The following is a 12,469-nucleotide window of genomic DNA, read 5'->3' as shown; positions in this document are numbered from 1 at the left end:
TTCACGCGGAGGCTGCCAAAGAATAAAGAACAGTCAAATATAAACAAATTATGAAGTGCTAACGGTCGATACAAATATATTCTGTTACATGTGTCATTGTGTCTGATGTTGTACATTGTTATTGCAAGGAATCCAGGGGAAACTCACGGTGCTGTTTAAACTATTTTAATCCTGTGCAGCGTGGACGAGAAATGGAAATAATTTTGATCTGGCCCTAATACTCTTTTAAGAGTTTGGTGTGTTATAGGGTCACAGATCTGCTGATAGTTAGTGGTCACCATCTGCCCTGATCACAGCTTCGGCTTCTCACTACTGATGTGGGTTGAGAAGTTGGTGTGTGTATACTTTGACCCCTCTCACAGAGAAGATTCAGGGTTTAGGCTGATCTTTTAATTTATAAAATGTTAGCAATGTATTCAAGTTTATATATGCATGTGTTTTATCAGCATGATAGAAACGTTTTGGATCGCTTATTTAAGCGGGGATTTGTCTTTTTATATACCTTAAGTGTTACTCTTATTAAGGTTAAATTCACAACTTTTTTCATAATTTTTATTGACTGTATATCTGCGTTTTTATCATTTATTTTTTAATGTATGTAAAGTGTGGTCTTTTGTGCTATCTACTATCTAAATTAAAGTAATAAAAGCTAAAGGTCTGGATGTTTTCTGTGTTGTGTCACTTAGGCTACAAAACAGTACATGCAGACATGAATGTTTAAGGTTTGAAAAGATGTTTTTTGAGGGTGTTTGTGTGTCCGTGCATGGTGAAAAACACACATTCGTATGACTATTAGTCACAAATTTGCATCCAATTACCAAACATGTCATATTAATCCATAAAAATATATTCATGCTTAGGCTTCACATTGTGAGTTTCATATTAGAATTAAGAAACATCTGTACAACTATGAAGTTGTGCTTTAATTTCTACAGATTTTAACATTATTCAACATATTTCTAATATATTCATATACAATCCTTTTTTAATTTTAAGGAACCAATCATACATGCTTTGCCATGCATTCATGTATGGCAAAATTGGATTAAACAAATTAGTTTTATCTTGTAAAGGTTCACATAGTTCAGGATACCAAAGTTTATAAATGTGAATTATAGTGTTGTAGTCAAGACCACCTAAACCGAGACCAAGTCATGACCAAGACAAGCCGAGACCGAAACAAGACCAAGACTTTAAAGGGTCGAGACCAAGTCAAGAACAAGACCAGTGCAAGTCGCTGCATTAAAACACTTATGATAAAATGTGGAATAAGCATATTATTATGCACTTCTTGTCTGTGTGTCTGCATGTGTATGCAATCAGAGAAGTTGATAAAATAATCAAAGGCATTGCAGATATGTGGGAATTTATCTGTGTCTATAAGCAAATAAAAGCGAACAAACACTAAAGAGCTGAAATCAACTTAACCATTTAATCTGATCTCTCTTTCCATGGCTTGCCATCAACTTAACACAATGCAGGTGTTTTAGTAATAAAATTAGAAAAACTGTCATTGGGAGAAACTTAAACAATGCTTAAATAGTGCCAACATCATATGCCAAACATGAATAAACTTCATAAAATTAATGATAAAAAATAAATTCGTGATGGGCCATTAGTTGTGGTCTTGACCGGTCTTGAAATAAAGTTCTTAGTCTTCTTTGTCCGAGACCAAGACGAGTAAAAATGCGGTCGATTCCAAGAAGAGACCAAGACCTTTAAAAAGTGGTCTTGAGACCGGTCTCGAGACCGACACCACTCTCGAGAACTACAACACTGGTGGAATAAAATACACATATGGGTGATTCTCACGAAATCCAGATTTAGAAGATGTCCACTATCAGAATTTTTAAAAAGCCCTTGAAGCCAATTTTTTTGCACATATAAGATTAAGGTCTGAATTTACTATAACTATTATTTTAAGAGGATTTAAAAAATATTTCCTATAGAATTATTAACATGTTTTAGATTATCATTACCAAAAATTATCATTACCGCAACATCATATTACATTAAATATATGCATTTACAAACTCAAGTTTCGGTAATGATAACTAAAAAGTTGTCTAGGTAAGATGACACAAACAAAATTTTAAGTTTAACTGGAGAGAAAAAATAAGAACTGCTTACCTGGTAGCCATCTTAAGTTTCACAGTCAATTATGTCCCTTCCAACTATTTTTTTTTTTTGAAAATGTAAGTTCCTTGAGGGCTTAAACAATGATTGAAAAGTTGTTGCGGAGGATGAGAAAATTGCTTGTGGACACATTTATATTCCTTATTATTGTCTCTACATTTACCAATGGTCACCAAACACCACATGTTTCTTTATTGTTAATGTTTATAGTATAACATGCACTGAAGCTTTTTATTTTTTAGATTTTTTTAATTATAAATATTTCCACGTCAAAGAACCCAAATCCAGTCATTGACACGTTGCGGTAATGAAAATGTTCCCATTAAAACAACAAAATTGATTTGTATGATGTCATTTGAAATCATGTGCAAAATAGTACATAAAGAGATGTTTGTAACTGTATACTTCTTATTTTGACTTTTTTTATCAAAATGTTTCATGACACCTCATAAGTCTCATTTTGCGAGAATCACCCATATATCCATTTGAAACATACAACTATAATAAGCATACTGCATACTGATGCTGTCTCTTTAAATTTTCTGACCCACTTTTCACAGGCGCGTTCACGAGAGGCATAATTGTGACTGTAAGGTGCATGTGAGGAGAATGTCTAATGACATGCGCCCCCAGTCCAAAGCGCAAGACCTGGCTACGTTCACTTCGGATGTGCAATGCAATCCATTCAAATGCCATTTACCCCAATCAACAATCTAGATTGAAAGGGTATCAGTGTTTCCTGGAAGTGAGCGAGCCATTAGGTCTAATCTGATTTCATCAGTATTGTTGTCGACTATTATAGCATCATATTAAGATTGTGATGCGAGCCAATTTTAGCTCTCTATGCAGATAACATATTTTGTAAAAGCATCTTGTCCCCTCCATTTGCCTACAGATGTCTGTGGTTTTCTTCTTTCGTTATTTGTTTCTCTAACCCAGTCGTATCTATCTCGCCAGTATTTATGTGTGCATTTGCCAGAGGACAGGAAAGATGTTTCTGTAGCATCTGCCACCAGAAGTGCAATCAGCGGTTTCTCATGCGAAGAAGATTAAACAGCCACATGCAATGTAATGTAAAAATGCCTAGTCGCTTGTGCTTTTCCCAAAAACATCAGAAAGAAAGAAACCTTCATTCATTTAAACGTGCATTCATTCATCAGAACAGGCTAAAAGGTTTGTCTTTCTTGAGTAAAACATGCATTTATAATGAATGAGCTTCTCCATTCTTGTTTTGCTGCAGTCTCGGAGAGCTGAGAGCAGCACAGCGAAGATAAACAGAGAGAAGAGAGGAAACAATAACGTTTTAATTAAACAAACCAGTTTAATTTTAAAGCTACTAGAGAAATGTCCCTTGGTGGTTTTATGTAGAATTGCTGACTTCAGCCTGGTTTTCACAGACTGGTTTACATATTTTTAATCTTGTCTGATCAGAAACTGCCATAGACATTTTGAGACCAGTCCCACTAATAATCCATAACATTTCTATTTTAAAACATTTTCACCAACTCTACAATCAAAATGCATCTTCATTTAATCGTGTACTATATTTGAAGGGATTTCCCTCAGTAGCTAACAGGTTTGAGCGGTGAACCCAAATGTATGTTTACATCGGTTAATATTTAACTGACCCAGATCTGGAGAAACCCCGGGCCTAAAAGCTCTCCAGGAACACGCATGCAAGCACACTATCGTCACATGTCCGAGCTGTCTGCGTGTGCCTGGTATACGTGTACAGAAATTGATTTATTTCACTTCAGTAAACACAGTCTGTGCATTGCCTCTAGAGACATTTAAGTACTGTAAAACCTCCACCGTGATCACAGCTCCTACGACGGCTGCAGTGTCTGCATCACGACAGCCATCATGCACCACATATGTTCATTACTACATGTTACTACTATTAATAGAAAATGATTTTACTGGTTTCCGATACCCTCGCTATTACTAAATTGCATATACTTATGTTTACTGTTATTTCCCTACTGATTAAAACTATGTAAATTCTGATGGTTTCCATACAAATACCACTATGAACCATCATGTGTTTACCATTCAAACCATTAGAAAATATGTAGGGTGTTCTTATTCCATTGGATTTAATGGTTCTATTGGTTCCTATCTGCAAGATGACATCGCAAATATATTGGGTTATATTGGTGCGATAGGAATATAACCCATCGCACCAATATAACCCAACATTACCAGTAGAGACCCACAGGGACAATTATAGTTTCCATTAAAGCAACACTATGTAGTTTTTTTTACCTTTAAATAATGTCTCTAAAATTATTTCAGTGATAGAACAACCTTTAACTGGACAAATTGTACTGTTGCTGCAACCTGAGCAGCCTCCTAGCTGCTACATGCACACTCTGAAAGTGGCGGTGGAGGGTAGGAAACACAGCCCCGCCCCTCCCCTTGCCTGCAGAAGAGTGTCTGATACCAGGCACTGTTGCGCTTTTCAACCACATGGGGGAGCTGTAAGTCATTTTTACATGGAAACTACATAGTGTTGCTTTAAAACCAATACAATTCCCATTAAACATTACATCTGTTAAAATTTCTGTGATTTTTTTTCCACATGACTGACATCTTTCCGATACTTATTTGTTTGTCATTGTTTAACTCTTTCCCCGCCATTGACAAGTTATCTTGTCCATTAAGAGAAAACAATTCCCTCTCAAAGTTTTTATGGTAATCTGTAATTCCGCTATTATCTACTAGATGGCACTCTAACCCAATTTATTAAAAAAAAACTGAAGCAAAAACTAATTTTATTAATTTTAAACTCTGTGTATGTTTTGATAATCGCTCTGAATCTGATCTCTAAAAATTTTTTTACAAAAATGCAATTATTTCTGCTTTTTGCTCAACATTTTTTATTTTTAAAGATAGCTACCCATATTTAAGAGGTTATAAAACGAGAGCAAATTATGTTTTTTCCTATTTTGTTTGTTTGTTTATTTAAAAGCATTTGATATATTTGTATATTTCTATATTTGAAGAGTTTCGTTGCAAAACGAGATAACCACCGTTTTTTAAATTGTTCAGAAATCTCGTTTTTTGGTTGTGCATTCCAATTAATTTCAATTCAACTGCAGTTGGTTTGTTTTGATTTAAACCTTCTTAACTTAAAAAATACAGCTAGCACCATAAAACAAAATAATAACATGATAACATAATAATAAACATGTTTTGACAAAAATGTTAAAAAATGGATTTATCTCGTTTTGCAACGAAACTCTTCATTTAAAGGATTAGTCCATTTTCTTAAAAAAAATCCAGATAATTTACTCACCACCATGTCATCCAAAATGTTGATGTCTTTCTTTGTTCGGGAAGAAATTATGTTTTTTGAGGAAAACATTGCAGGATTTTTCTCATTTTAATGGACTTTAATAGAGCCCAACACTTAATACTTAACTCAACACTTAACAGTTTTTTTCAACGGAGTTTCAAAAGACTCTAAACAATCCCAAACGAGGCATAAGGGTCTTATCTAGCGAAACGATTGTCATTTTTGACAAGAAAAATAAAAAATATGCACTTTTATACCACAACTTCTCGTCTAGGTCAGGTCCTGTGATGCGCCAGCGTGACATCATGCAATACGTCATCACATCAAGAGGTCACAGAGGACGAACGCGAAACTCCGCCCCAGTGTTTACAAGTGTGTTGAAAGAGGACCGTTCCGATGTTGTTTATGTGGAATGATACTAATTAATGTCTTTGTGTCAGTTTATTGTTTAAAATGGTCCGCAAATGTGCGTTTCATATATGTAACACGTGACCTCCCTACGTCACTACGCATTTACGTGAGGTCACGCTGGCACTTTTCAGGACCGGACCTAGACGAGAAGTTGTGGTTTAAAAGTGCATGTTTTTTATTTTTCTTGTCAAAAGCTAGATAAGACCCTTATGCCTCTTTTGGGATCGTTTATAGTCCTTTGAAACTCAGTTGAAAAAAACTGTTATATGTTGAGTTAAGTGTTAAGCGTTGGTGTCCATTAAAGTCCATTAAAATGAGATCCTGCAATGTTTTCCTCAAAAAACATAATTTCTTCTCGACTGAGCAAGGAAAGACATCAACATTTTGGATGACATGGTGGTGAGTAAATTGTCTGGATTTTTTTTAAGAAAATGGACTAATCCTTTAAAGAAGACAATTTTCCTGGAAGGCTTTTTTGAAACTTGTAAAAATCACACAAAAAATGCTGGTGGGCAACTTTATGTTACATATTAAAGAAAATGTATGCAATTATTTATAAACAGTGTAAAGATTTAGATTGTGTTCACATATCTATCAATGTGTGTGGCCAACCTGTGCTTGCATTCAAATGCAACTCGGTGGTTTGTTTTTCCGAAATGTCTACTTCGTGCCGTGGTGTTTGTTGTGAAATGTGCATCTTGTATTGGATTGTGGGCCACTGTCTTCAGCTTGAGGGATTTCAGAAGATCTGACGGCATTTCCTAGAGGGAAACAAAATGAGCAATGAGATCTGTTTCTGTGGTGCATTTTTCCAAGACATGAATGAAAGTCATGCATGTGGCTGGTTGAGAAAATGTGTGCTATTAGTTTTGATGTGAAAAGAAATGACATGCCTTAAACATTTGACATGCATTGAAGGATGAACCAAAGCCATCTAGTGACTATGGATAGCACATATGTGTTTTTTACCAGTTGAGATAATCTATAGCCCAACAGATCTGGTGCAGGCTAATTATCTTGCGTTTTATCAATTTGTCTAAAATATCTGCACCTTAAAAAAAATGTAAGTGTTAAATGTTAAACAAATTTAATTTATACTCTTTCTCTCTCTTTCTCTTTGTCTTGTTGAACTTGTTGCACATACAACGATATACTGAGACGAGAAAGCATGAAATGGTTGTGAAGTCGATGTGTTACGCTGATATTGGTCTGGTCATAAATTTGTCTGCCTTTCAAACAGGACTTAGCGTTAGACTTCAGATTGAAATGTAATTATAATGATCACAGATGAGTTTTTGGAGTTTTTGGAGATCTGCTAATCATCACGAGAGACTGTGTTCATGTTAAAGATTAAGACCGTCAAAATATGGATGGAGTCAAGTGACATAATGAACAATGTATGGTAACCCATACTTCAAATGTGGCATCTGCATTTAACCCATCCCAATAGTGAACACACACACACAACTGGAGCAGTGGGCAGCATCCGGGAAGCAATTGGGAACAGGTGCCTTGGTAACCTGATGCCCATGAGACTTCAACCTGCAACTCTTGGGTTACAAGCCTGACTCTCGAACCATTAGGCCATGAGGATATAGACTCAAAATGATTCATTTTTCTATAATATCAGGTATAACATTACATTTAAAAAATGTATTTATCCAAAAATTTATTTTGATAAGGCTACTGCTGAACCTTCTTGCTGGCCTTCCTGTACGGTCTATTAAACCAGTCCAATTGGTTCAGAATGCAGCATCTTCCAGGAGCCCAAAATTGCTCATGTAATGCCGCTCTTCATCTCTCTTCACCGGATACCGATTGAAGCCTGTGTCAGGTATAAGGCACTACAAATGAATACAGATAAAATGTATAAATTGTAATGCACTACTTTTAAGTCGCTTTGGATAAAAGCATCTGCCAAATGCATGTAAATGTTAGGGGCACTAAATCACGTTCGCACTCATTTTCCTTCACTTCTCCATGTTGGTGGAATGATTTTCCTATTGCAATCCAGTCAGCCACATCTTTTGCAACATTTAAAAAAAAAAATTTGCCCACACCATCAGCTCCAACATTAAGTAGTTATTATTTGTCGTATCAGAACAGACGTTTATGATGAGACTCACAACAAATATTATGTGTGTACCTACACTACTTAATCATATTTTGGAGGAAAATGTAAACACAAAATTATGAAAAAATCCCCTTGGAGAAGTCTAAACTTTTATTTTTTTTTATGGTAAAAATATGTTTCAGTATTCTGTTCTGTTCTAGTATTTATAAGTAGCTTTGTATTAAAGCAAGAATGTCCCCATTGAATAATATATAAGTAAACGTGTGTGTGTGTGTGTGTGTGTGTGTGTGTGTGTGTGTGTGTGTGTGTGTGTGTGTGTGTGTGTGTGTTTCTGTAACACTGTATAAACATTAACTGCAGAAATAAGTCCCTCCCCATTAGGTCAAATTTCAAACTCCTCCAGAAGACTCACATTAGTCATGTCGTTGTTCTCGTCTCTCACGCCAGTATTCGTGGCGGTTTTGTGTGTGATTATTGGTTTTATCTTCAAAAACTCCCAGAAGAAAGACAAGACCAAACCAAAGGAGAACTCTTCGTACGGGGCAAAGGTGAGACCATGGGTGGACGAGGATCTGCAAGATGATACAGAAATCAACAGCAAAGAAAACGGTATTGTTCATTCCCACAATACACATACAACTGGATTTAAATATATTACAGTAATACCATACTTCTTCTAAATTAACCTAAATGCCACTCCCGTGGATACTACTGCATGTCCATATACTAGTGGTAGTCCACAGTATAATCCGAGCATATACACATAAAACAAATGAACCGTTTACATTACTTTATAGCACTATATTGTTTCTATTTTATGCTTAGATCATTCATAAATTATTATATTTATATGCAAACTTTTTTAATTTAATCATATTATAATATCATACAAAATACACCAGGTTTTAAAACAACAGGATGCATAAAACCGAAAACACATGAGCACTATAGAAAAAATGAAATTGCTGAGTCTCAGGTGGCTTTAAAATCATTATGGCTGCCTGCAATTCAAAAAGTTATGTTTCATTGTATGCAGTTTATTGCACCAAACTGTCGGATGCAGTAAAAGAGTTTTAAGTTTGTTGTTTTAAGGTAGCACAAGTCCATTCTGTTATCCTGTATGACTTTGCTGCTCAAGAGGGCGGTCAAATGTAATGATCCAGAACTTTTGAAGAGATCTTACATGTTTAAAAGTCAAGGCTGAAAGGTTGCAATGGCATATATTTAATGGAAAGTCCAAAAAAGTCCAACGATTGTTTTGGATTACAGCCCACTTTTAAAATGTTTTAATTGCAGTGGCTCATATCAAATTCAGCAATGTGATTAAGATTGTGTGATTTTGTGTTTTGTTCAATCACTGAGTCTGTTACCTGTGCACAGAGGATGACAATGATTGGACAGAAAGTGAAAATGAAGACAATTTAACTCATATCCCATACACCCCACCCCGATACGCCGCTGCTGAGATGCTTGAACGTTCTGAAAAGTTCTACTCACTAATGAATCTCAGACGATCCGTCCGGTTCATCAGTCCAGAACCGGTACCCAGAGAAGTCATCAACAATGTAATACGTGCTGCAGGTGGGTGATTCTCACGAAAACTTGGTTTTAAAAATGTCAAGCATGAAAATGTAAAAATTGCTTAAATTTACTTTTTTTCCCACCAGACATTGAAAAACAAAGTCTGGAGTAAATGGGAACATTAATTTAAAAACGTTTACTTATCATTTAACACTTTTTGTAACATAATTTAAAAAAATTGTCCTAAAAAATCTCATTACCGCAACAGTCAGAAAACATCAACACTGACATATTTTCAAAATGACATGACAAACCTGAAAGAACATAATTTGGAGATTCTGCACATGCATTTAAAATCAAAGTATTATGCTTCTATTAATTAAATTAACATTTAATATGCATCTGTTGCGGTAATGATAATCAAAATGTCGTGTAAGCATTCTGACAAGACAATATTTCAAATTAACTGTAAAAAAATGATCTTACCTGGTAGCCATCTTGAAGTAACTGGTCCATGTGCTTGGTCACTCAAAATCAAACTTTATTAAAATTCGGTATGTGTGCTTAAACTGTTCTCAAAAAGTGTTGCGGAGGATGAGAACATCAGGCATGGACACATAATTTTCCTAATTTTTCTTCATTATTATTATACATGAATATTCAGTAAATATTTTTTCTGTCATCTAAAGTAGTCTAGCAAAACATCCATTTATTTTGTTTCTTAATATTTTTGTGTTAATTTGATTAAATTACAACATAACGCATGTTCAAACACAGCCGGACACATTGCGGTAATGAGAATTTCAGCAGAAAATGAGATAAAATTTACAATTATAAAATGTTGAAATCACACATTGTGCAAGGTAGAACACAGTATTGTGTTAATTCTGATGCTTTTTAATGTTACTATATTACACATTTTAAAGCTAAAATCATTAGTGCCGTGGTGTTTCAATGGTTTCGTGAGAATCACCCAGGTATTTTCAATAGTTTTGTTACTTTTTTTAATAGAGATGGTATAATTTGACAAATACAAGCTAAATGCTTCCTTATTCCTGCAAATTCCCTTAAATATAAACTCCTCACTTACTTTTCAATGAATTACTGTGTGTTTGTGCAGGCACTGCTCCCAGTGGAGCTCATACTGAGCCCTGGACATTTGTAGTGGTGTCTGATGCAGATGTCAAACACAAGATCAGAGAGATTGTTGAGGAAGAAGAGGAGATCAACTACAAACAAAGGATGGGAGACAACTGGGTCCATGACCTGAAGAGACTTAGGTTGTGTGGGGGTCTGTCTATTGTACTGTTATGATAATAGTGCCCCCTCCTGGTTATTTTCACTCTTATATTTCTATCATGAGTAATTGTTACATAAATAAAATAATATAACAAATATGTTTATGGTAATTTTACTTATAATTACAGATAAATATTATATATTATGATATTGATAAACATTGTTGACAAACATTGGTAAACTATTTACATGTCATTCTACTACCCTCCCTGTTTGGTTATTTTATCAGGGGTTACCTTTATTTCTAAATTTTGTATCAAACAAAATAACACAAGATATACATTATAAAATCACTTATAATTTCAGTAATGATCACACCTTTGTCATAGGACTAACTGGGTGAAGGAGTATTTGGACATCGCCCCATATCTGATTCTTATATTTAAGCAGACATATGGAGTTCTGCCCAATGGCAAGAAGAAAACTCACTATTATAATGAAATCAGTGTGTCTATCTCCTGTGGTATCCTATTGGCTGCTTTGCAGGTGAGGAACCAAAGCAATTTTAAAGCACACACACACAAAACAATCGTTTAATTGAAGAATGATGTGGCATTTTGGGAAATATACAGTATTTTAATGCACTTTTATTTTTGTATTTTATGTTAGCATGTTGAACTGGTGACTGTGACAACAACTCCCCTAAACTGCGGCCCACAGCTCAGGTCCCTCCTCCAGCGACCAGCCAATGAGAAGCTTCTGATGTTACTTCCTGTTGGCTATCCTGCATCTGATGCCACAGTGCCTGACCTCAAACGCAAGGATCTTAATGATATAATGGTGTCTGTTTAATTCCTGTGTATTACCAAACTTACATAAAGTAAAACTTTGTACACCTTCAAATATTGGACCAAATGTTATATTTGAACACGTTTTACTATATATCAGTACAACAATTGTTTACAACTGCAAAAACAGATGACAGGGCCTACACTGCAAAAATTACCTAGAACAATAAGTATAGTTTTTAGACAAAAAATATAAAATGTAAGCGAATTTCTAGCAAAAAAATCCGCCAATGGTTTAAAAAAATTCCTGAATTAAGTGTTTATAAAAAAAAGTTAACTTATTTCAAGATATTTTTTCTTACCCTATTGGCAGATTTATTTATTTTTTGCTTGTTTTAAGCATTTATTTTAGTGCTGGGCAAAGATTAATCGCGATTAGTTGCATACAGGGTGGAAGTGATTTTTGGCATAGTGGGTGGGTATGTGCTGTGTGTAATTGTTGTGTATAAATAAATACACACACATTCATGTATGTATTTAAGAAACATTTACATGTTTATATATATTTATTTATATTTTATATATTCTATATTAAAAATAAATTAAAAACAATTATATATAAGTAAAACAATTCTGAAATGAATATATGAATGTGTGTGTGGTTAATACACAATTATTAGACACAGTACACGCACATATATTATGCAAAAAAATCACTTTTATTTTGTATGCAATTAATCTTTGCCCAGCACTAATTTATTTACAAGTTTATATTTTTGATCTAAAAACTAGACTTATTTTCCTAGGTAATTTTGCTTATCAGGTAATACATCTTGATTTGGGAGTTTTTGGATGTTTTTGCTGAAAACAAGACAAAAATATTTTTTGGTATTTTTGTCTTGTTTTCAGTGGAGGTGTCTGGAAATTCTTGAATTGGGATGCCTTTTCTTTATAAGCAGAACGACCCAAGAAAATATGTCTAGTTTTTAGATCAAAAATGTC

The 12,469-nt window shown here is 34.6% G+C and overlaps 1 protein-coding gene across 1 annotated transcript; it reads left to right on the top strand.

Annotated features, from left to right (window-relative positions):
• The first annotated feature begins 8,298 nt into the window (after positions 1-8,298).
• iyd (iodotyrosine deiodinase) lies at positions 8,299-11,574 on the top strand. Its single transcript, XM_055187874.2, has 5 exons — positions 8,299-8,528; positions 9,300-9,500; positions 10,561-10,720; positions 11,069-11,225; positions 11,349-11,574. Exons 1-5 carry the CDS (start codon positions 8,339-8,341, stop codon positions 11,529-11,531), a joined length of 891 nt encoding a protein of 296 aa, XP_055043849.2. The 5' UTR covers positions 8,299-8,338; the 3' UTR covers positions 11,532-11,574.
• Positions 11,575-12,469: the final 895 nt, after the last annotated feature.

This window comes from Misgurnus anguillicaudatus, chromosome 13 (assembly GCF_027580225.2).
Source record: "Misgurnus anguillicaudatus chromosome 13, ASM2758022v2, whole genome shotgun sequence".
NCBI classification, from domain to species: Eukaryota; Metazoa; Chordata; class Actinopteri; order Cypriniformes; family Cobitidae; genus Misgurnus; species Misgurnus anguillicaudatus.
Note: the sequence above shows the minus strand (reverse complement) of the source record. Positions and strands in the feature narration are given on the sequence as shown.

Coding starts and splice junctions, on each gene's coding strand:
- iyd (XM_055187874.2), top strand. CDS start 8,339: ATGTCGTTGTTCTCGTCTCTCACGCCAGTATTCGTGGCGGTTTTGTGT. Junction 9,501..10,560: donor CAATGTAATACGTGCTGCAG/GTGGGTGATTCT, acceptor GTGTTTGTGCAG/GCACTGCTCCCAGTGGAGCT. Junction 11,226..11,348: donor TCCTATTGGCTGCTTTGCAG/GTGAGGAACCAA, acceptor ATTTTATGTTAG/CATGTTGAACTGGTGACTGT.